The sequence below is a fragment of the Hydra vulgaris genome, chromosome 12 (genome assembly GCF_038396675.1).
Source record: "Hydra vulgaris chromosome 12, alternate assembly HydraT2T_AEP".
Lineage (NCBI taxonomy): Eukaryota > Metazoa > Cnidaria > Hydrozoa > Anthoathecata > Hydridae > Hydra > Hydra vulgaris.
The window spans coordinates 85,836,218-85,860,000 of record NC_088931.1 but is presented as its reverse complement, the minus strand read 5'-3'; the positions used below and the strand labels follow the sequence as shown (position 1 = coordinate 85,860,000).

The following is a 23,783-nucleotide window of genomic DNA, read 5'->3' as shown; positions in this document are numbered from 1 at the left end:
TATATATATATATATATATATATATATATATATATATATATATATATATATATATATATATATATATATATATAACAAATTTATTTTTTTAAGTTTTTTTTATTCTTCTAATCGTTCTATAAAAATATTTAAAATAACAGTATTTATAAGCATTATAATATATTTTGCTATAAAATATGTCATCATCATATTGATTCAAGAAAATGCATTTAAAAATTTATCTTTTTTTCAGCATCAAAAATATAACCCCGCATAAATACAGCGAATGGAATATATTACTAATGTCAAAAGTATCGAAATGGTTCAGTATTGCTTCTCATGCTGGTGCAGATTATGTATGTGAAATTTAATAAATTAAAATTAAAAACACTTTAATGTAAGTTTTCCTTTCTTGTTATTTTTAAATTAGTTTTTTTTAAATTTAATGATTTTCTTGTGATTTTTTTAGGCTGCAGAGAAATTTGGTTTTGATAAGTCATTGTTCAATATTTTTGGTAAATTTTCCTCTAAATTTCATATATTAAAACAGCTCTATTAAAACAAATGAAATCTAACTATTTTAATAAGTATAGATGAGTGTATGTTGCCATAGTTAGTTTTAAAATACGAAATAAAAAGCAATTAGCAAAGTTTGAAAGTTGAACCATACATTCCCTATTATCAGATTAAATTCATCAGACACAAAATTATTGTGTACTTGATCCTAATATTCCACCAGAGGTGATAGTGTATATATATATATATATATATATATATATATATATATATATATATATATATATATATATATATATATATATATATATATATATATATATATATATATATATATACAAAACGCCTAGTGGTTTTGGTGGAAAATCTATGTATATATATGCAGGATATATGAGATTTTTATTTTTTATATAATTTACATCAAAAATTAAGTTTTAACTGTTAGTTTCATACGTTTAAACGAAAAAATAAGTCTAAAATTTATTTTATCTACTTGAAGTTTTCAAAGTGAAAAAATTTTGTTTTCACTTTTTAATTGTTATTTACACTGATCTCTGTTTAAGTCAGGCAGTGCACTCAACTATGACTATTTCAACTATAATAAAAAACTGATATAATGTCTATAAATAAACAACAATTTTAGTTAAAAAACATAAAACTACTTTGAGTAAAATATTTTAAGTTAAATAAAATAGTTTCCAATGAAGGATTCGAACCCACTACCTAGACAACTGCACCTCAAAATTAGATCAACATGACATCCACTGCACTAGATTAATATTACGTCTAAGGGATATTGCATAAATTATGCAATGCTAATACTCACTCATAAACAAAACAAAAAAGGGTAAAAGTTTTCACTCACAGAGCCTAATAAAAAATCGAAATAGGGCATCAAGTTTTATGAAAATTGTAGCTTAAAAGAGCTTAAGAAATCTTGCTTCTGTTTTTAAAATAAACTTAGCCTTTTGGTAATAAAATTTAAATATAAATAATAAAATAGGTAATAAAATTTATATATTTATAAACACATCGTATAACAAGAAATGACTTTTAAAGATATATATATATATATATATATATATATATATATATATATATATATATATATATATATATATATATATAATCTAACTAAAACAAAACTCATCAAACTAAAATGCTTAGTCTCTTTAATTTACAAATTAAAGCACCATTTCATTCTTTGTTTTAACATTTGTACTTTGTTTTTTATTTTGTTTCAAAAGATAAACATTTATCATAAAAAATAAATAATTATATATGTAAAAAAAAAAACAGTTTAATAATACTTTTTATAAAAATTCATTAGAAATGTTTTGTTACTTTATTAAAAAGTGTTTCGATAATATAAAAGCATTTAAGATCAAACTTATTAAAAAGTGTTTCGATAATATGAAAGCATTAAAGATCAAACTTATTAAAAAGTATTTTGATAATATGAAAGCATTTAAGATCAAACTTATTAAAAAGTGTTTTGATAATATGAAAGCATTTAAGATCAAACTCATTAAAAAGTGTTTCTTTTTTAACACTTTTTATTAAAGTAACAAAACATTAACAACTTATTTAATTGTAAAACATTTCTTGTAAAACCTTCTAAAACATTTGTTCGTTGTTTTTTTTTCAACGAAATTTTGTTTATCATTTCAAATGTGTTAACTTTAATTATTTTTATATTAAAATTCGTTAAAAAGACTTTCATCGTTGTAGAATGTCATCATTTCTAAAAACAAAACAATTTTTTATTTTTTAATAAGGTTTGTTATAAAAAATGCTCACTTGAACAATTTATATATTATGAATTAAAAAAATATATAACTGTCAATTATACTTTAGAAAAAATCATTATCAGTAAATTGTTACTTTATTTAAAAGCGCTTCGCTAATATAAAAACATTTGTTAAAAGTTTTGATGTAATTTATTTCACTTAATTCAGTATATTTTTCATTCAGCGCGTTTTTAAAATGTTTTTTGAAATAGCCACGGCCAATACGTCAAATCAGTATAATTTGCCTAGTCATATATAAAGATGTGTGATCGCATGTCTTTCTGTGAAAGACTGATATATATATAAATTTTTTAATTTTATTTAATAGGATTAGATAATCCGATTCCATTTGAAAGTTCATTTCTTCAACTTTCATTATCTCAAAAATTAACATTACTTAAAGCACTATGTGAAGTAGCTTTGGTAAGTTTATTTCTTCAACTTTCATTATCTCAAAAATTAACATTATTTAAAGCACTGTATAAAGTAGCTGTGATAGCTGTAAATTACTTAAAGCAATATGTTAAGTAGCTTTGGTAAGTGTATAATATTTTTTGTTACATTATATGAAAATGCAGTAATGCTGAAATAACTTTTTCTATAGGAAAATGATGATGTAATGTGCAATACCCTTGCTGAGATCCCAATAATAAAAAGACAAGACTTATGTTTAGGTCAAGATTTAGGGAAAAATACGTATCACTTTTTTCCACAGTTTAATTCTACTGATATTAGAGTTTATAAGCAACATTTTACTAAGGTAGCTAAGGTTTATCTTGTATTTTATACTTGTTTATCTTGTTAAAAGGTTTATCTTGTATTATACTTGTTATGTTGACAAAAAATTTTCAACTTTTAGTTTTAAACTTTTTTATGCATCATTAATATTTTATCTAATCATGAAGATAATTTTTGTTTTCAATTTAATTTCAAGTGACTCTTAGATTTTCAAATAAATTTTTTTTAGGGAACGTTAAAAACAATACAAAATAGTTTAACATATGAACTAGTAGCATGGAATCTTGATACATTGGGTGCAATGGTATCTTCTTTTAAATCAACCAGTGAAAGAAAAAATTCTTGTTTATATAATTTGCAGCAAACTTTACAAGCACTTTATGATGAGTTATTAACACGAAAGGAAGATTTTACAAAATCTCATCTGTCTGGAAAGTTATCTGTAATGCAAAATTTTTATTGGCCTAATGGTGAAACAGGTTCTTTCTTTTTCTTTTTTTTTTGCTTTTGTTTTTTTGTTTTATTTATATGTTGTTATCTTAGCTAAATGTTGAATAAGTTTTTCATAGAGTATGACAGAGAATTACTAGTTGCAATTTTTATAAAAGATGATGAGAGTAGAATTATGGACATACATGACTACCACTTAAGTGGGCCTATTTTGCATTTTTAGGATCTTTGAAACTATAACTTTTTAGCTGAATAAAAACTTTTGCATACCTGAAACGAGAAAAAAAAAATTCAAAAAAAGATATTCATAATGTTTATAGTTTTAATATGTTGATCATAATAAAAATAAAAATGTAATAATAATAATAATAATAATAATAATAATAAAAATAATAATGTAATAATTATGATTTTAAATGTCCTGTTGTTCTTCTTTTTTTTTTTTTTTTTTTTTTCATAAATTTTCTACAATATTTCAAACTATTCATACAAGTACACTTACTCAGTTGGTCAAATAACTGACTCAGCTGGTCAAGTTGTTATATTAGATCTATTCATGTATTTATAAAACATAAATATAGCCTTTAATTCAACTTAGTAATTTGAATCATGAACATAAAATTTTTCTAATAATTACTAAATTTATAAACTATAACTTTATTTTTTCATCTAACTATGACTATATTTTTCATCTAACTATAACTATATTTTAATCTATAACTATATTTTTTCATCTGACTTTCCATGCCATCTTTAGAACCAAAAACAGGCTTCATTTTACATGGTTGGTGATTGTTACTGGGTCAACAAAGTTTGCACTTTAGTTTGCATTGGTACTACCTTAATTGTTATGCAAAACTTATTGGTCTGAATATATGCTAAATGCACTTGTCATTGTTGGCCATGCTAAAAAATTACTTTGAATTTGTGTCTTTTTTACAATTAAATTAACTAATTCCAATACAACAAAGTTAAAAACAAAATAAGTAAATACACCAAAGTTAGATTTTAATAATAAAGTAAATAATTTTAAATATGATGAATTTTGTAAAAGTAAATAATTTTAAATATGATGAATTTTTTTTAAACAGAAAAACTTGTTTTTCTGTTTAAAAAAAATGGCAATTTAGCTTAACCATTTAAGGTTGGAGGGTGGAAGTACTAGGGTTGATTTAAATATACAAAGTTATATACTAATTAGAAAGCCTTCTCAGGAGAGGCATGCGGTGACATACCTTATATGACCATGCATGCAATATATTTTTTTTACAACTTGACCATGGTTTTCTTGCATATTATGATAATTTTCATTTTAAAAAAAAACTAAATTAATTTAAAGAGAAAAAACAAACCATAATGAAAATAAACAAACCATAAACTGAAAAGAGAAACAAACTTATCAAATGATAAAATAAATAAAGGATAAACCAGATAAAATAAAAGCATAAAAGTAATATATTTTTTTATTTAGGAGGGTCTTAATAGTTCAAACCTAATAATTAATTTAATTTGAAAGCATTTCAATAGTTCAAAGTTAATAATTTTTCCAAACTCACTACGTTAGTGCAGCGTTTAGATTTATTTTTATATTTATGAGGCCCGTCTGTTAGTTTGGCTTTGGATGATGGTTCAAATAAACTTAACAGGTAATTATTTTTTTATGTTTTATTTTCTTAGTAGACATTAGAAAATATCAAAGTTTCAAATTTTTAAATAATTAATTTTCAAATTAAGCTTGAATTAAATACTTTGACACTTCAGTCTTTTCTAAATTCTATAAAGTGAAACACTTTTAAATACAAATAAAGACTTATTAATTATATGTTGTTTTTTTCTGGTTTATCTTTTATTCATTTTATCTTTATTTTTTATTTTATGTTTTATCTTTATTTTTTATTTTATTGTATATTTTATGTTTATTTTTAGTCTAATTGTTATAATACTGAATAAAACAATTTTTTTGATCTATTTATACATAAAAAAATATTACAAGCGGTGCATTTAAAATGAAGTCTTGACACTCTTTTGAGCAAACTTCGCATTTCAGGGACAAGAAGAAGGCATAATTTATTATAAGTTTTAAGCGAATTGGATTTAAAAAAGATTTTGCTCTTCAAAGTAGACCGATGTTCTTTAAGATATAATTTTCAAGATAATGTATGTGATCTATCCAACCTTCAGAATTAGGGTCGGCATTCAGCAATGCCAACCTAACTGCCAACCTGAAAGTATTTGAGGTTAGCAAAAAATTGCGACCTCGTTTCTTTGTTTTATGGTTAGACCTTTGTATCAAATACTTGTTGCTGAACTGATGCCGACCTCAAAAAGACTGAGGTCAGCAAATTATTGCCTACCTCATTTTTCCTAATTCTGAGGGTTGGATCTATCTATACCTTATTTTAAAATTATTTCACCAACTTCTACGTAGGTATTGAGCACTGTATCAAAATTTATGACTCATATTTGATTATAATTTTGTACACTTTACTTGCCTTTATAAATAACATGTTGGCTTTAAAACTGTTAGGCTATGATGATTTGAACTTAAAAACAACAAAAACCCTATCAGCTGCAAATTAGGAAAATTAATTTTACAGTAATTTTAGCAGTCTATGATCTTTCAGTTGACCTTTATAAAAGGTCAACTGAAAGATCAGCAATATTATTTTCAAGATTAAAGTTGTAAAACTAATAAAATTTATTTCTTTAACATCTTCAAATCTGATCTTTTAAATTTAAATAAAATGTTTGAGTTAATGACTACCACTTAAGTGGGCCTATTTTGCATTTTTAGGATCTTTGAAACTATAACTTTTTAGCTGAATAAAAACTTTTGTTTAAATGTAATATTTTATATTACATTATGTATATGCATTTTTTATGAACAAGTTTATTTAAATTATTTAGAAATTTAGAAAAAATAAATTTGGAAAAAAATTTAGAAAAAAATTTTAAAAAATTAATAATCTAAATAAATTATAGAGGCTGTTTTAGTTTTTTATGTTCTGCTTTGCATTTTTTTATGTTGAATATAATTGACAAAAAATAAGCACTATGAGTTATACTTTAACAATAGAGAAGAAATTTTTCTCTGCAGTGCAGAAGTACGAGTATACTCATAGGTATTTTATTTTTTTTCATTGCAGTGTATAGTCAAGCATTTGATGCATTTAAATGTTTGATGTTTTTCCACATGTTTAGAAATAAATAGTCATTACATAAACTATTACAATAGCCATAGAGTTGAGTAGTATATGTGAAGAATTAATTTAACTCTTCGAAATTATCACTTTTCTATTAAAAACGAAAAGGTTTTAAAGTGATAATTTTGAAGAGTTAAATTAATTCTTCACATATACTGCTTGACTCTATCTGAGGCAGAATCTAAAGTCAATAATGCTGATTAATGTGATAAACATCAGCTAACAGAAATCCATGTAACAGCCACTGCAGAAGATTTTGTAATGCTGCCAAAAAGAGCTAGAGTAAGTCAATCTGCCAATCCTGGTTTGATAACTAATAGGGAATAGTGATCGACCGAAATTTTATTTCAGTATCGGTTTCAGCCGAAATTTCAATTTGAACTGATACTGAAATTTTGGTTTCAAAACTTTTTATAAATTCGGTAAAAAGCAAAGTTTTGCTTGATAAACATACTGAAAACCAATATTTATCTAATTTAGAAAAACAGTTGTTTTTTAAAATTTACACAAAAATGTTGAGAATTTTCACAAAATACCTCGAAAAAATCTTGTTTTGCTGAGAAAATCTGCCAGTTGTTAAATTTCTCTATTAACTTATATTGCCAACATGTATTAAACTTCAATTTGGGATACATATGTAATTAATTTTAACATAATACGAGTATAAAAAAACAACAAATGTAAAATTGCATTGATAAATAAATTTTTCTAATAAAATACATTTTGGTTGATTTCGGTTTCAGCTTTTTTTCTGTTTTGGTCGATCACTAATATGGAGCGTAAGAAACCAATAGGTTTCTTTAGGCTATTTGCTATAGATGAACTTATAAATACTATGGTGTTTAAAATTAATTGCTGCACAGTCCAAGAAATCAATAAGCAGTGTCCACTCTGAAGAAGCTCCTGTTTTTAGGATTAGAAACCAATAAACACAGAAGATTTGCATTGATTCTTTTTTATGTGATGTGTCAAATTGCCATCATTCGATGAATCAATAGATCAACTGGACTAAGAACAATCTCTATAGATTTTCCTTGTTTTCTAGAATAATGCCATGAAATATATTTCAGTTGTTATGGTTCAGCTAATGTTATGTTTTTTTCAGGTAGTTACATTTGTCACTACCTGAATACAATTAAACTACATTTACTGTCCTGATAAAAATGTTTCAATCAATGATGCATTGGAAGGGGTGTTGCATGTTTCAGGCAATATGTAAAAATTATAAATAAAATTAAAGTATAGTATTAAGTTGTATGAGCTTTGCAAATCATAAAAAATTGCACACCATGTCAAGTTTGCTCTAAATAAAATGTAAAAAAACGAGATATGAAAACGTTGTTTTTAAAAGTAGACCTCCTTTATTTGTTGGCAAGGGTATATACAAAAACTGACTTTTTGAAAAACCGGTTTTCGAGTTTCAAAATACCACAAAAACTAGTTTTATTTGGTGAATTTTTGTGAAAAACGTTGATTAGAGAGAAATATTTTATTTAGTTTATATGAAGTCACAAATAAAAAAATTAATATTCAAGTCGAAATATAAAAAAAATGGGTTACACCTAACTTCCATAAAATTACCAAAAATTTTCAAAAAATATTAGGAACAATATTTATATTTAACTTATTTGAGTTTTTTGTTGGGAAATAGGGTTTTTAAAAACAAAAAATGTCCACTGAAAGGTGGGTATAACCAGGGCTGTAATTACACTAGTATTACAAAAATGTAAATAAAATTAATGAATCTATGATGCATTAAATCAATGAAGCATAATGAGTCTTTCATCAACAAATTTCTTACATCCCTTCTTGATTCAAATAACTTATTGTCAGAAAATACAGTTTTTATTCCTCTTGCTCTACGGTTGACTTGCAAACTGCTGTGACTGAAATATTTTATTGTGCATTATATAGAGAGGGAGAGGCTATGGCTATTGTTCTTGACATATCTTAAGCTTTTGACAAAGTTTGGCATGCTGGTCTTTTCTATAAACTTGATTCATATGGTGTATGGAAAAGTTTTTAAATTATCATATTATTTTTCTTACCTCTTTTTTAAAGTCATTTTCAAAGGCCAACACTGTTATTCATTTCCAGTAAATTCTGGGGTACCTCAAGATTCCTTTGTCCGAGCCCTAAACAACCTTTCATCTAAAGTAGCTCTCTTTGCTGATGACTCACTTTTATAATCCTGTCTTGACAAAAAGCCTTCTCTTTTTGATTGCTTAGAATAGTCAGCCAATCTTGAATCTGATCTCACTTCTGGAACAGATTAGGGTTCGCAGTGGCTTGTAAATTTTAACTCCAACAAAACTCTGTTATTTATTGCAAACAACTATCGCAATACTGTCTACATTCCTATATTAATGAATAGCAACCCTCTCACTGAGTCCTCTTCTTTATGTCTTCTGGGATCATTTTTTACTATTGACCTTTCATGGAAACCATATATACAATCGATTGCTAAATTAGCATTTGCTAAGATTGCTTCTCTTTATTGTGCTCGCCATTTTCTTTATCATGATTCCATTCTTTACCTCTACAAATCTCTTATTCGTCTCTGTATGGAGCACTGTTGTCATATTTGAGTTCTTCTAATGATGCTCTTTTTCTTCTAGATATAGTCCGAAAACGCATTGTAAAAGTAGTTGGACCTACTTTATCTGCTAAGCTTGAACTTCTTTCCTATTGTTGTAAAGTTGAATCTCTTTCTCTTTTCTACAAATACTACCATGGCTGCTGCTCAAAGAAGCTATTATCTCTAGTTCCATCAACTAAAACTCATTCTCGTCATTCACCAAAGTCTAATTTGTTTACTGTATCTGTACTGCATGCTTTAAAACTTTTTATTTATTTAGTTTTTTTTCCCCACACTTTATCCCTTAGGAACTCACTCCCATCTTCATGTTTTCCTGACTCATACAGCCTACAACTTTTCAAGTCTTCTGTCAACCATTTCCTTGCACTTTATCTACTCTATTCTTTTTTTTCTTTAAGGAAATCCCAACTTAATATTGGTTGCTTGCAGCCTTGTTGGGAGTGAATCAGAACTTTAAGAAGAAAAAAAAGCCACATCAATTTTCCGAGCCCTTAAAAGTATTTTGCAAAATTATTTGTTAATGAAAAATTATTATACAGTTTATATAGTTTAGAACTGTTTGTTATTTCTTTTGTATCTACAATTCTTTGGTTAAGTGTTACAGCTTTTATATACATTCACTCTAGAATTCTATCTGTGATATCTCCAAGCAAATAATGGTGCAGAGATGGTTATGCAAATAGAACTTTACAAAATGTTAGTATAATAAGAAGAATTGTTATGTAATCATAACCATCAAGAAAGTAATATTTTTTAGTAATAACTATCTAAAAACTCTAACAAATTAAAACATTTTCAAAACCCATTATGGGCCTGCAAAATTGTGAGTTTTTTGGCTGCATTTTTGTCTGCCTCTGGGTAAATATATTATTTGAGCCTTTAAATAAAAACTTTTTACTAATTTAAAAAACGGTTTTCAATTGTGTCAAATTTATTATAAAAACCAATTTTCGAACCGGGTTTTGAAAAACCGTCAAACCTAAATTGGTAAATGTTTCAAATATGTAATTCTAAGAATAGGTTTACACTAAATTTTTCATAAAAGAAAATTGCAACAGTGTATATACTTTACTTTTATGTTTGAGTTTTTTTTTTTTTTTTTCTATTCACATTTAAATTAAATTGTAATTTTTAATGCACAAGCTTGTATGTATTTAGTTCTGAAAATTAAAATTAACAGTTAAAAAATAGGATATTTTATGAATTAACATGTTCCAATCCAGTTCAAATATTATTTAAAATAAATAGTAGAACTATAACTTTACTCGCAGTCTTCAGTGTTGTATAGTAATGATTACTGAAAGTAATGATTACAGTAATGATTACCTTTTTCAAAGTAATGGCAAAGTAATGATTACTTGGTTTGTGGCAAGTAATGGAAAATGTAATCATTACTGTTTTTAAAAAGTAATGACTAATGGTGGTATTAAATTACTCATGACAACTGTAAAATACAGGCTACTTCGTGCAGACCTAATCAACGTCTACAAATGGTGCAAAAACAACAATAGTGACAGAAGTCTTTTTGAAATAGATAGTAAATTTATTACTCGTGGTCATATATATAAACTAAAAAATCTTCACGATTAAATTTACGTATGAATTTTTTTTCTCTAAGAATAATAAATAAATGGAACTCTCTTCCTAATCACATTGTATCAGCGTCATCTTTAAAAACGTTTAAACTGCTTCTAGACAATCATCTAAAAAATGAATGGCTTCTCTATGACTAATCCACATTTTATTTTCTATTAGTTATACAAACTCTGTAATTGTCAAGTATTATATAATTAGGTTGACAGGCAGTTTATGCCTACACAATTTATTGTAAAACCTTAATTTTAAAAAAAAAAAAAAAAAATTACTTTTGTTTTGTCCTCTATTTTTGGAATCCTAACTCTGGTTAATATATTCCTCATGTCATCATTAATAATCCTGATCCAAAAACCATTTATTTTACATTAACATTGTGATAGCTAAAGCTATATAAGGTATTTAAATATATTTAGTAAATAAATATTATGGCAATGACAGTTTCATCGAGTGGTTGTGATAAAGAAGATGGGTAATGGCATACTAAGGGCGTATTTACCTGTTTTGAATTTATTTTATCTGCTGCGCTTTAAACAACTGAGAATTGCTTTGAGAACTGAGTTGGAATATGCAACATATCTAAAGTCTAAAATATCTGGTAGAGTCGCAGTGTCATCAAATTTCAGAAAGCATTTAAAGGTCAGTTACACATGTTAATGTTATTATTTTTGTTAACTAAAACCATAAAATTTATACTTCATGATTTTTTTGTGTACTTAATTTTATTTAATGTTGTTAATTTAATAATTTTTTTAATACTTGCAGTTTAGCTAAAATATGAGACTTGAATTAATGTGTATTAATTATTGGCGGCTTTTTTTTAATTGTAGACTGCACATCCATTGAAGTTGTCTGAATTGGAAATAGATCTGAAAAGGAAAGGAAGAAAGCGTGTACACGAAATAAATGTGAAAGAATAAGCATGTCATTTTTTTTTCAGTGGTTGTATTAAAATCTTTTTAACTGTTTTGTATTTTGTTTGCAACGTGTTGTGGTTTCAAAAAAATATGTTAGTTTTTGGATTTAACTTGAAATTGGTTTTAAAAATGACAAAAGAATAAGACTTAAGAGAAAAAATTATGCACAAATATTTACAAAATCCTAATAGTAGCCACAATTCGATAGCAAAATCATTGCAAATACATCCATACACCGTGTAATGAAACCTCTCTGTACTGTTGAATGTTGTACTGTTGAATGGCTTTCTTTCAAAGCACTGGTGACTGGATTGTGTCCATCTGCAACTGTGCTATCTAGAGTTATGTTGACAGAAAGCATAAAATCTGATTATGACATGATGTGTCTGGCAATCAAGGAACATCTCTGCTGTATTGATTATGTCTGTACTATTGCTAATATCTGGAACAGTCATAACCAAAGTTTTCCAGGAATGACATGCCGCTGGATAAATTCTGTCGCTTTAGAATGAAAATCTGTTGCTTTGGGTTGTTTGCAATTTAAAGGAAAACATTTGTTTGATGTAATTGCATCAGCAATACATCAAGTGCATGCATGTTATGCTGTTGAACAGAAAGTTGTGAAGACATGCATAGATAATGCATCAAATAGAATAAAAGCATTCTGTATCTTCCAGTGTCGATGTTGGTAAGAAGAATGAGGATCCGGCACCTGGGAAATCAGTTTTGAACTTGAATGGAGATTCCGAATCAGAGAATGACGACGCGGACACTGGAGATTTACGTGAGGCAACTGCATGCTTTGACAGTGCTTCCGATTTAATTCTTAACTCAACAAACGACACTGATGTTAGGTTGCCCCCACACATTAGATGCTGTACACATTCTTTAAATTTGGTGTCAACCACTGATGCTGCAAAAGCATTATCAGATAAAACTTATAAGCGCATTCACAATCAAGCAATGGCAAGAGTAACAGCTCTATGGAACTTAACAAGTAAAAGTACAAGGTTGCAGATTTAGCATATGATCTGCTTTTATTCCGGTTCAATGTGTCTTGTATAACAAAATGGAATTCGTACTACGAAGTTGTCAAGAAGATTCTTAAAGCCGAACAAAACCTGGACATCATCTGCTCTGCATTAGAATGTCCAGTATTTTTGCAGAACGATTTGGCTTTTCTGAAGAAATATGTTATGTTTGAACCTGTGACAACTGCTATTATAATTTTACAAGCCAATTGCTACTTGGCATACGTACTTCCAACAATCCAGTCAGTTCGAACAAAGCTCCAAAATGCAGTGATCAGAGATACGGCACCACTAAAAGAAGCTCTTCTACAAGGAATTGCTAATCGCTTTGATGGTTACTTTGATGATCCAGATTTTCTCCTGGCTACAGTTTCACATCCAAAATACAAATTAGCCTGGACACAAAATATTGCCGTGAAAGAAAGGTCAATGCATCTACTGAATGCACAAGCTACAAAATTAAAAATAAAAATAAAAAGTAATGATAGTAATGATTACATGTCGAAAGTAATAGAGAAGTAATCATTACTGCACCAGTAAAAAGTAATGGAGGTAAAAAGTAATAAAAGTAATAATCATTACTTTTCCAGTAAAAAGTAATGACCACTGAAAAGTAATGACCAGTGAAAAGTAATGGCCAAAGTAATCATTACGAAATCCAAAGTAATGGATACAATACTGGCAATTTTTTGACGCAAGCTTGCTACGAGTATTATTGTAGTTGTGAGATCCTTTTAATTATACTTAAAGCTTGTTTTGTTTTTCTGGTATCGTCTCTGCACAGAAATTATGCAATTTGCCTTGCTTTCCTTTTTTTTTTTATTGTGTATATATGTTATAAGTTATCAACACCTGTAAAACGTTTTATTAAATTTATAGGATATGCATTATTTAAACTGATAATCTGCATAATAATGTATTTTGCATAATAATGTAAAGGTATTTTGCATAATAATGTAAATGTATTTTGCATAATAATGTAAATGTATTTTGCATAATAATGTAATTGTGTTTTGCATAATAATGTAAATGTGTTTTAGATGTTAGTGCAATACCTCTGCATCGTTGAAGATTCAAGCTCTGTAGATGTTTTATCGATTTCTCTTGCTGTAAACTTTAAAAGGAGTATCATTCATATCATATCATTCTACGTTAAGCATAATAAAATAAGAATATATATAAAAACATTTTGCAAAATGATTGCAACAAAAATGTGTTTAGACACTTATTTATTTTATCAGAAGTTTATATTAAGGTTGTATTTATGTTTACGTATTTTTTTTAGTTAAAGATTTTTGTTTTTTATTTATACCAAACGATGTGAATTAATTGGCAGAGTTGCACTCGATTTGAAATTAGAAAATTATCTAGAAAACTATATAAATAGTTATATTTAGTTATAAATAGATAAATGGTTATATTTAGTTACATTTATAATTTTTTTTGGGAGAGAAATATAGTTGTTTTGTTGTGTTCCCCATAATTTTGCTAATCGAATACATTTTGTCAATTAATTATTTTTACACATCGATTTAAACGAATAGGTTTTTTTTAAAAAAATTATAGTTTTTTTTTTCATATTGAATAAAAAAATACAGCATTATTTTGTTTTTTATTATTTTTTTATTATTTTTTTTATTCATTTTACTTGGGATCTTAGTCGTATATTTTAAAACCATATTGAGAATGAATCAAGCTCAGTAGAAATGCCATAACATGATCATTTATACACTGTATAATCGGCTTCTAGTAATTTTATGAGAATTTATTTTAAACTTAAAAAACACTTGGTTGTGCAACGGTAGTGATTTCTAATTGGCTGATTCTTTTATATCAGTCGCTGAATGTGCCCTCACTGCGTCCATCCCTAAATCAGTCGATGTATGTAAATAATAAACAGCATTTTAACATTCAATAAATAATATAATGCAAACTAACTTTCAATAAACAACCACAACATTTAAAAAAAATAAAACTAAGTACAAAATATAAAATTCCTAACGAAGGCTTCGAACACCGGTCAACGCGTTCATTTCTCAAGGTGTTATCCTCAGTGTTAACAATCCACGCCTATATATCACGCTTTTTTTTGTTTATAAATATAGTCCTCACGCTTTTTTTTGTTTATAAATATAGTCCTCCATTTGTAAAAAGGGCAAAAGCTGATGTGTAGAATAAAAGTGAAAAATGTCAAAAGTTTCAACAAATTTCAAAAACACGTTTTAATATTTATAAAATACTTATAAAAGTTTTTTTTATGTTTATTAAAAAGTATTATAATTCATAAAAATGCTTCAAAAGCGTCTGCCGTTGTACTTTTCTATTAAAAACTTTAATTCCTTTCTAATCGAAATTAAATTTAGGAATCATAAATTATGATTTTATAAGTATTCTTATTTCCCATTAGCACTTTTACATAAATAGTATTTTTATTTAAAATATACTTCATTTAAGAAAAAAGAAGTTAAACAATAATTGTTTACAAAATTAATCCGCCATTTGTAAAAAGCGGCTTCAATTTTCGGATTGAAGTTAGACATCTATTTATAAAATACACCATTGATGGCAGCACATTTTTCTAACACCCGATTATGTCTTTGGATTATATTTAAAAAAAATCAAATTCGTTCATACGGACAATTAAGACCGACACTCAACTTTTACAAAAATGAATGCGAAAAGAAGAGTCAACATTTTGCCTGTAAATGTTTGTATAAGTTATTGTGCTAATAAAAGTTGAGCAAGTAAAGAAGAACAAACAAACTTTTTGTTTGAAGATCAACAACATCACCCCCCCCCCCCCCCTCCTTCCACCCATCTCATAGAAGTGATAAAAGCGTTTCTGATAAAGATAAAGAGCAAATATTAACAAAAGAAAAATCCACTTATAAGCTACTGCTTATAAGGGGACCACCTGGTGTTGCGTTTAAAATTTTTTGTTTTTTTTGCATAATATTGTTTGCACTGGTAACAATGATTAAAAAAATCATCGCTTTAATAATCTTTTATTTTAATTTTTTTTTTTTTTAAATAAATTTTCCTTTAGAAATAATTACAACTTTCGTATTTGTAAAATACACAAATGACCGGGACAAGAAGACAAATTTGTCTTATCTTTATATAATCTAAGCTCCTAATAATCTGTAAAGACTATATATTCCCAAGTAGGGATAGAAAAAATCCCGGGATTTCGGGATTGAAAAAGTTGTTGCCGGGATAGCACGGCATTAAATAGAAAAAAACGCAATTGTAGAAAGAGAAGCATAAGAAGAACTAACGTTTTAAGTACTCTTCAAATACTTAAAAGTGATTAATTTAATTATGATATAAATAAATTACTTCATTCATTAATGAACCTAAATAATAGCAGCAGAAATGATTTTAAATGAATTTAAATCATAATGATGATTAAAATGAATTTAAATTAAAAAACAATACCTTAAAATGATAACACAGTATAAATAAAAATAATATGAACATGCATGAATATAAATGAGTTATATTTATTTTTTGAAAGTACTACCCTAAAAAATCAAAGTGTCAATCATTTCATCGCTTAATCATTTTTTTTTTTTTTTAACATAAAAACTGAGAATGCTTATTCGGACACCATATTTGTTAGCCGTATAGATAAAATATAATTTATTTTTTTTAAAGGTGATCACATCCTAAGCTACTTCTTTCAAGTAACAGTATTTCTTTTTGAATTTTAAAAGTTATTTTTTACCTTTATAGTTTGTGTTTGTATTGCTGCCAATCTTTATTCCATCACTTCATTTAATTTGTTTATTTTAATTGTTTTGACATTATTCTACTTAAGTCTGCTGCTATTGTTATATCTGCCGAGCTTAAAACACTTTATCAGGTTTATCATAATTTTTTTTTTTGGGTTTTTTATTTGGGAGAAAGATTTCTGCGATTTTTTATGAAGTAACCTGGCCATGATAATAAACTATGCTCCTTAACGGTGTTCTCCTCTTTAAATTCGCTGACTCAAAGCATCATACAATTGTTTTCCGATTTCAGATTGTTATTCTTTTATTTTCGTCAACATCAACTTTTATACATTGTCAGAAGAATTTAAAGTTTCGTCTTGTCGATAAAGTGCTACCACAGTTTATCGACAAGACGAAATTTGGTAGTAAAAGTACTACTAAATCAAATATCGTTCTACATTCTTTCTCGTTCATCTTAACTGAATTATCGATGCTGAATCGAATTCTAAAACTAGAAGTGACTTTTTAACACTACACTTTTTTAATTTTAACTTCACCAATCAGTCTAGCATAAGCAAAAAAGCTGCTCCCTCGATTTTTGCAATCCATGATTAAATGGATGATCTTTCTAAACTCAATTTTTACGTACTTTTGTAAATAATTTTCATTTTTGTTTGGTGACCTTTAAGACATTTTTACAATTTTCCTGACGTTTTTGTTATAACTAATAATTTGGTGCCTAAAATTTAACTTCAGATGTTTCGTTAATTAACAATGAATCATTTAAACCTCAAATATAATCTTCCTCTTCAAAAACAATTTCTTCTTAAAATAATGATAACTAAAGTTTATTTAATAAACCTTATGTATTTTGATAACTTCATCAATTAAACGGATGTTAAGTAAATTTTTGGAGTTTAATAAACCTTCTGTGTTTTGATAACTTCATTAATTAAATTTTTGTAAATCACACACACATTTCTAATTAAATTGAATGGACATAAAAATAAAACTAAAATCACGCAAACATTGAAATTAGAATAAATTAGAAAATTAAAAATGAAAAAGTATTTCTTTTATTAAAAATGTTTGATCTTCTAATTTGCAAGTGCTAAAATTCTATTTTTTTAATAATATTTGAGTTTTAATTTTATACTACCTATATATTTTTTATATGTTTAATCGTACAAAATATGTACGATTAAACATATAAAAAACGTATATATAGTAAAATATTGCAGATAAGCAATAAAAATTTTAGTTTGCATTTTCGACAAAACAAAGAAAGAGGGAGAATAAAAAGAAAACCTTGCAAAGTGAATAAACAGCTACGAAGCAAAGCAGCTACAATTCCAAAGCCTATAGTTTAATTTTCACGGACATACAAATTTCTTAATTACAAAGCTTAAACTTTTTGTACATTTTTTATGACAATCCCTAAATTCCGTTAAATTTGGGAGACACACAATTTGTACGGAATCCCGAGATATCGGGATCACGGGATTGCCATCCCTATTCACAAGTCATTAAACATCTTTAAAAATGTCATCAAACATAATATGTATAAATTTGAGAAATAAAGATAATAGACTATAAAAATTGATTTTCAATAACAAATGATCACATAACAAGATAATGAACAAACAACGATCTTTCTTGGAAGCCATATATCGAATTGATTGGAAAATTAGCATCTGCTAAAGTTGCATCTCTTTATCGTGCTCGCCAATTTCTTACTCAGGGTTCTATTTTTTGTCTCTACAAATCTCAAATTCGTCCATGTATGGAATACTGTTGCCATATCTGGGGCGGATCTTCCAACGATTCCCTTTCTCTTTTAGACAAGGTGCAAAAACGCATTATAAACATAGACCTGATCTTGCAGCCAACCTCCAACCATTTTCACATCGTCGTAATGTTTTTTTTTTTGTTTCTTTTTTTAATTTTTTTGTTCTTTAATTTTTATAAATTCGTAATATATAATAGAATCTTTACAGAGTAAGTAAAATTAAAAAAAAGTCACAAAGTTACGTTATACAAAAAATATATAAAATAAAACTGTAAAGTATTAGAATTTACTTCAAAGAACGCGGAAAACTTGCAGAAGACCGATGTTTTTGTCATCAAGAAACCGCAATGCATTACTAATATTTTTGAATACTTCAATTTAAAATAAGTTATAGTTAAAAAAAAAAAAAAATGTAATCAGTTTTCGGCAGCATGAAAATAAAAATGCAAAATGCAAAAAACAAAGAATGCAGACAAAAAGAAGTTTTTTTAACTATAAACTTATTTTAATTTTTTTAAATATTTTTAATTATATTTCAAGACACATGAATATAAGTAATATAAATTAGCCTAACCCTAACCCTAACCCTGACCTTAATCCTAACCCTGACACGATTTGCTAAATAGGTTATATATAGTTGTTCAAGTGTTGATAAATAAACCTATTATTTGTTTTTGTATTTTTGTTATTGCTGTTGTTTTTGAGTTATTTAGAGATTTTAGAGCTATTAGATTTTACATTGGTTTCGGAACTAAGTTAGTTTTATATATAGTTTTAAATATTTTGGGGTTAGTAAAAATTCATAAAGTTGTTAGTGTTTAAAATGAGATCTTTTAATAACGTTTTCAGAATATTTAAGTTAATCGATTTTTTCAGTTGAGTATTTTTGAATATTAATTTGTTATATAGACAAGGACCACGGTACGAAATAGAAAAGCGTGAGAGATTAGTTTTTTTAAAAGATACGTTGAAGTTTCCCGTTCCTCTGGTATGGAATCTATTTTTTCTATTTTGGAAGAAATTCTATGAAAAGTGAGAAGGAACAAGTCCAAGATATCTGAGTATAAATAACATATTTTGGAATATATTGATTTGATATATATTTAATGTTTTCAAATTTTTTTAAAAGTGGCTCAGCATGCGAGTGTCTATCCTTATTAAAAACTATTCTTGCAGCATGTTTTGTTTCCGATATAGTGTGGTTAGTTTGGATTTATGAGTACTCGCCCATGCAACATTAGTGTGTATGTAGTAGCTTTGTATAAACAAGAAGTATAGGAACTTTAAATTATCAGGAGACAGTATAGAACTAGCTTTGTAGAGGGTACCAATGTTTTTGATATTTTGGTATTTAATATATCTATACGTGATTTCCATGAGATTTTCTCATCAATAAGTATCCCTAGAAACTTAGCTGCTTGGGTACTTTCTATTTCTTTAGTATCTATATTTAGCAAAGTTAAATCGGGAGGTATTTTTATAAGGTTTGAATGAAAAAAATGTATTTAGTTTTTTTCTGTGTTAGCGATAATTTGTTAGATTTTAACCAACTGTTTATTTTTTAAGTTCAGTATTTGTAGTTTCATAAAGTTCTGTAATTGATGAGGATGCATAAAATAAATTAGTATCGTCTGCAAACATTATGACATCCAATTTACTTGAGGCTTTAGGAAGATTGTTTATGCATATCAAAAACAAAAGAGGTGCAAAAATGGAATCTTGGGGGACACCGCATTTTATTTTGAGTAATTATGAAATTTTTCTTTCATGAGCAATAACGCATTGTTTTCTGTCTAGTAAAAAAATTTTGAACCAGTTTAGTGCAACACTTTTTATCTCATATTTTTCCATTTTCCTAATTAAGACAGCGTGATCTACTGTGTTAAACGCTTCAGATTAATCAACAAAGACTCCAAGGACGTATGTTTTGTTTTCAAAGGAGTCATTTATATTATTTATAAGATCAAGAATTGCGTGTTCGGTTGAATGTTGCTTTTGAAAGCCAAACTGTTTTTCATTTAGGATTTTGTTATTTGTCAGATATTTATACAGTTTATTGTATATTACTCTCTCCAAACGTTTTAAAAATACAGGAAGATATGAGATAGGTCTGTAGTTATTTAGTGTAAACGAATCTCCGGTTTTTAGTATTGGTATTACCTTAGCTATTTTATTTATTCGGTGCAGATAATAATTAAAGATTCAAATATTTTATAGATTAGTTGTTTTTTTACCGGAAACACATTTACAACTATATAGCTTCAAATGTCGTCTATCCCAGGGGCCTTATTCGTTTAAAGCGAGTTTTTAGCTATTTCTAGTTCTTCATGGTTTAGTCCAGAGAAAATATTTAAACAGAAATGTTTGTGATATAGGTTTCGAAGGATATATCAGAGCATTGAACTTTTAAAGCCATGTTACAGGCTATGTTTGAAAAAAAATTATTGAAGTTTTTAGCGACAGAAGTTTTGTCGATATATTCAGTTTCTTTAACGATAATTTTATCGGATAAATTATTTGATTCTGTATGTTTTTTACTTATTATTTCTTTCAATATATTCTAGGTTTTATTAATATCACTTTTGCTTTATTGTAGTAGTTTTGAATTATATATTTTTTTTGAATTCTTTCTAATTTTTTAAAATAGATTTTTGTATTCCTTGTATATAGTTAAGTTACTTTCGTTACTGTTTTTTAAATACTTGATATAGAGTTTTTGCTTTGTTTTTGATGAATTTCTAATTTCCAATGGATAACCATTAGTTATCCATTGGAAGTTTAAATATTTTAACTTTATGTCATTCTCTTCAACAGGTAAATGTTTACTGTAGTGATCTAAAAAAATATTTTAAATAAATTGTATGCGGAGTTTGTGTGTCTAAGGTTACATTCTGGATACACTCCATCCCATGTTGCTTCTTTTTTTCTTTATTATAAATACTATAACAGGCACTACTCTAAAGAGCTAGCGTCTCTTGCGCCATCTACTACAGGTCCTTAGGAAAAAAAACTATATTAAAGGGGAGGGGGCAGTTTTGTCAAAGGAACTTACGCCAAAAATACGGATAATAAATTAGGTCTTCCTATCCTCTTTTTTTTTTTTTTTTTTTTTATTTGTAATCGTTTGTTTTTTTCTAGAAACTAACTTCAAAATTATTTAATTGAAAAATTATTAGGGGAAGGGGACAAATACCCATGATGCCCGCCACACCGGTTGTTACAAGCCTCATGTTATTGAGCCTCATCTTTTTACTGAGACTGTTCCTAAGTGCTATTCCAAAAATACTCAAACTTTTAGTATTTTTCTTTGGACATCAGTTTTTTAAAGTTCGCTTCCTTCATCTTGTTTTCCTGATTCATATAGTTTGCATCTACTTCGTTGTCCGTTAATAGTTATCTTGCTCTCTAAACTTCATCTTTTCTCTTCCAGTAACTTCCAACTCTAATAGTGGTTGCTTGCAGCCTTGTTGAAAGTGAAGATGTTGGAAAAAAAGGTTATATAGAGTTGCCAGACGTCTGCCAAAAGAAGAACATGTTCTTCTTTTTTTAACCTTTGTTAAAAAAAGAAGGACAAAAAAAAGATGGATTTACGAAAAGTTTTTACAAACTTTTCGTAAATATATCTTCTTTTTTTAAAACATCTTTGCTTCCAACAAGGCTGCAAGCAACCACTAATTAAAGTTCGAAGTTACTGGAAGAGAAAAGATGAAGATTGTAGAGCGAGATAACAAATGACGGACGACTTCAAGGGTTGCAAATTATATGAATCAGGAAAGCAAGATAAACGAAGTGAATTCCAAAGAACCAATGTTTAATCACCACTGATAACTCACTGCAGATCAGAATCCAGGGTCTTTCCTTCCTTGAGGTTTTTTTTTAAATTTCCAATCAGAATAGCATCTTTGGTGTTTATTACTGTTTTCATGCTCAGGAAATAGTTTTTTCCAGTCACAAAACCCTTAGGAAATTTCTGAGAAATTGTTGGTTTTTATTGTTGAAAATAACAAACAGAAAAAACAAAATAAAGAATCTTTTTTGTTGCTGTACTGCAGCTAAGTGCAAACAAATATTTCACCATTGGAATGAATTTTTTTATACAATTTTCAGCTGAAGTGTCGCATTCTGTTGTCAAAATCACACAGCATGTTTGGGAAAAATTATCTTCTGTCTTGCTCTGACCCATGCTCAATCAAAAAACATCTTATTTTTTCCATTATTTTAGGCCATGTTGTTGGATCCCTGTGTTGAAAAATTTCTTCTAAGGCCACTGGAATTTCTAAGATTTTTGAATGAAGTTCATCCTCGTCCATTTCAGCTGGGCATTTCTATCTTCCCTTGTTGGTTCTGAATCAGTTGTGCAAAATTCTTCTTGACTTTGGCTGATGAAATCCTCCTCTTCAATTAACCCAAATGATGATCTGAACTTAAGTCAATTATAGGATCTGTTGAATTGTCATTAACTTCAATACAAATATCCTCTGAAATAATTTGTTTTTCCACTGAGTTTGTTACCAACCACTTTTTGAATTAGTTTTGTAGTTTCTCCTCACTTTCTTGGCGCTGTTTTCTTTTTTTCTTAAATTCAGTACCAGATAATTTTTTGTTTCGATTCATAATAGAATCATAATGTTCAAAAGTTATCCAAGTTATGTAAGTGTTATAGGGCGCTCTTTTGTTCAGTAAATTAGCTTTAATATTTAGGAGTTTGTGTCAAGTACCAGAATTTTAACTAATTTTCTTATCAACAGCAGCGACGCCGTGAAAATTTGTTTTATAAACTGATTATTGTTTTTTTAATTTAATAAAATTTGCGCCCTCCCGATTTTGGCGCCTCAGGGCGTGGCCCGGCCGGCCTGAGGTGCCAAAGTCAACAGCAGCAGGCGGTGTTGAAGGCAACTAAAAATTAGAAAAGTGTTTTTACTAATTTATTATTGCTCTGTTCTTTAAGAACAATGAGCACTCTATTTGAAGAATACACTAACATAATTTATATATGTATATATAAATATATATATGTATGTATGTAAGTATGTATGTATATATGTATGTATGTATGTATGTATGTATGTATGTATGTATGTATGTATGTATGTATGTATGTATGTATGTATGTATGTATGTATGTATGTATGTATGTATGTATGTATGCATGTATATACACACACACACACACACGCATGTATATATATATATATATATATATATATATATATATATATATATATATATATATATATATATATATATATATATATATATATATATATATATATATATATATATATATATATATATATATATATATATATATATATATATATATATATATATATATATATATATATACAGTATTGGACAAAACATTTGCAACCAACATCGAACAATGCTAAAAAGTGTTCCTAATTTTACATGTCTTAAAAACGAAACGAACTATACTACCACAGAAAACAGTTCAGGAGTCT

At 27.3% G+C, this 23,783-nt stretch overlaps 1 protein-coding gene and 1 long non-coding RNA gene across 3 annotated transcripts in view; both read left to right on the top strand.

The window, feature by feature from the left end:
- LOC100200365 (uncharacterized bromodomain-containing protein 10) overlaps positions 1-14,419 on the top strand; it is a 49,432-nt gene extending 35,013 nt beyond the window's left edge. Inside the window, exons 6-11 of one of the 2 annotated variants that reach the window (XR_010642792.1) lie at positions 233-335; positions 449-494; positions 2,614-2,708; positions 2,890-3,045; positions 3,253-3,502; positions 13,857-14,419. Coding sequence is in view for 1 of the 2 variants with exons in the window: in XM_065814809.1 (XP_065670881.1) it covers positions 233-335; positions 449-494; positions 2,614-2,708; positions 2,890-3,045; positions 3,253-3,502; positions 13,857-13,885 (679 nt within the window). In the remaining variant the exon portion in view is untranslated. The remainder of the gene's footprint in view (positions 1-232; positions 336-448; positions 495-2,613; positions 2,709-2,889; positions 3,046-3,252; positions 3,503-13,856) is intronic. The other variant, XM_065814809.1, reaches the window with a different exon arrangement.
- On the top strand, positions 10,361-13,359 carry LOC136089091 (uncharacterized). The gene is made up of 2 exons (XR_010642794.1): positions 10,361-11,507; positions 11,699-13,359. It is a non-coding gene; the product is annotated as an uncharacterized LOC136089091 (long non-coding RNA).
- Positions 14,420-23,783: the final 9,364 nt, after the last annotated feature.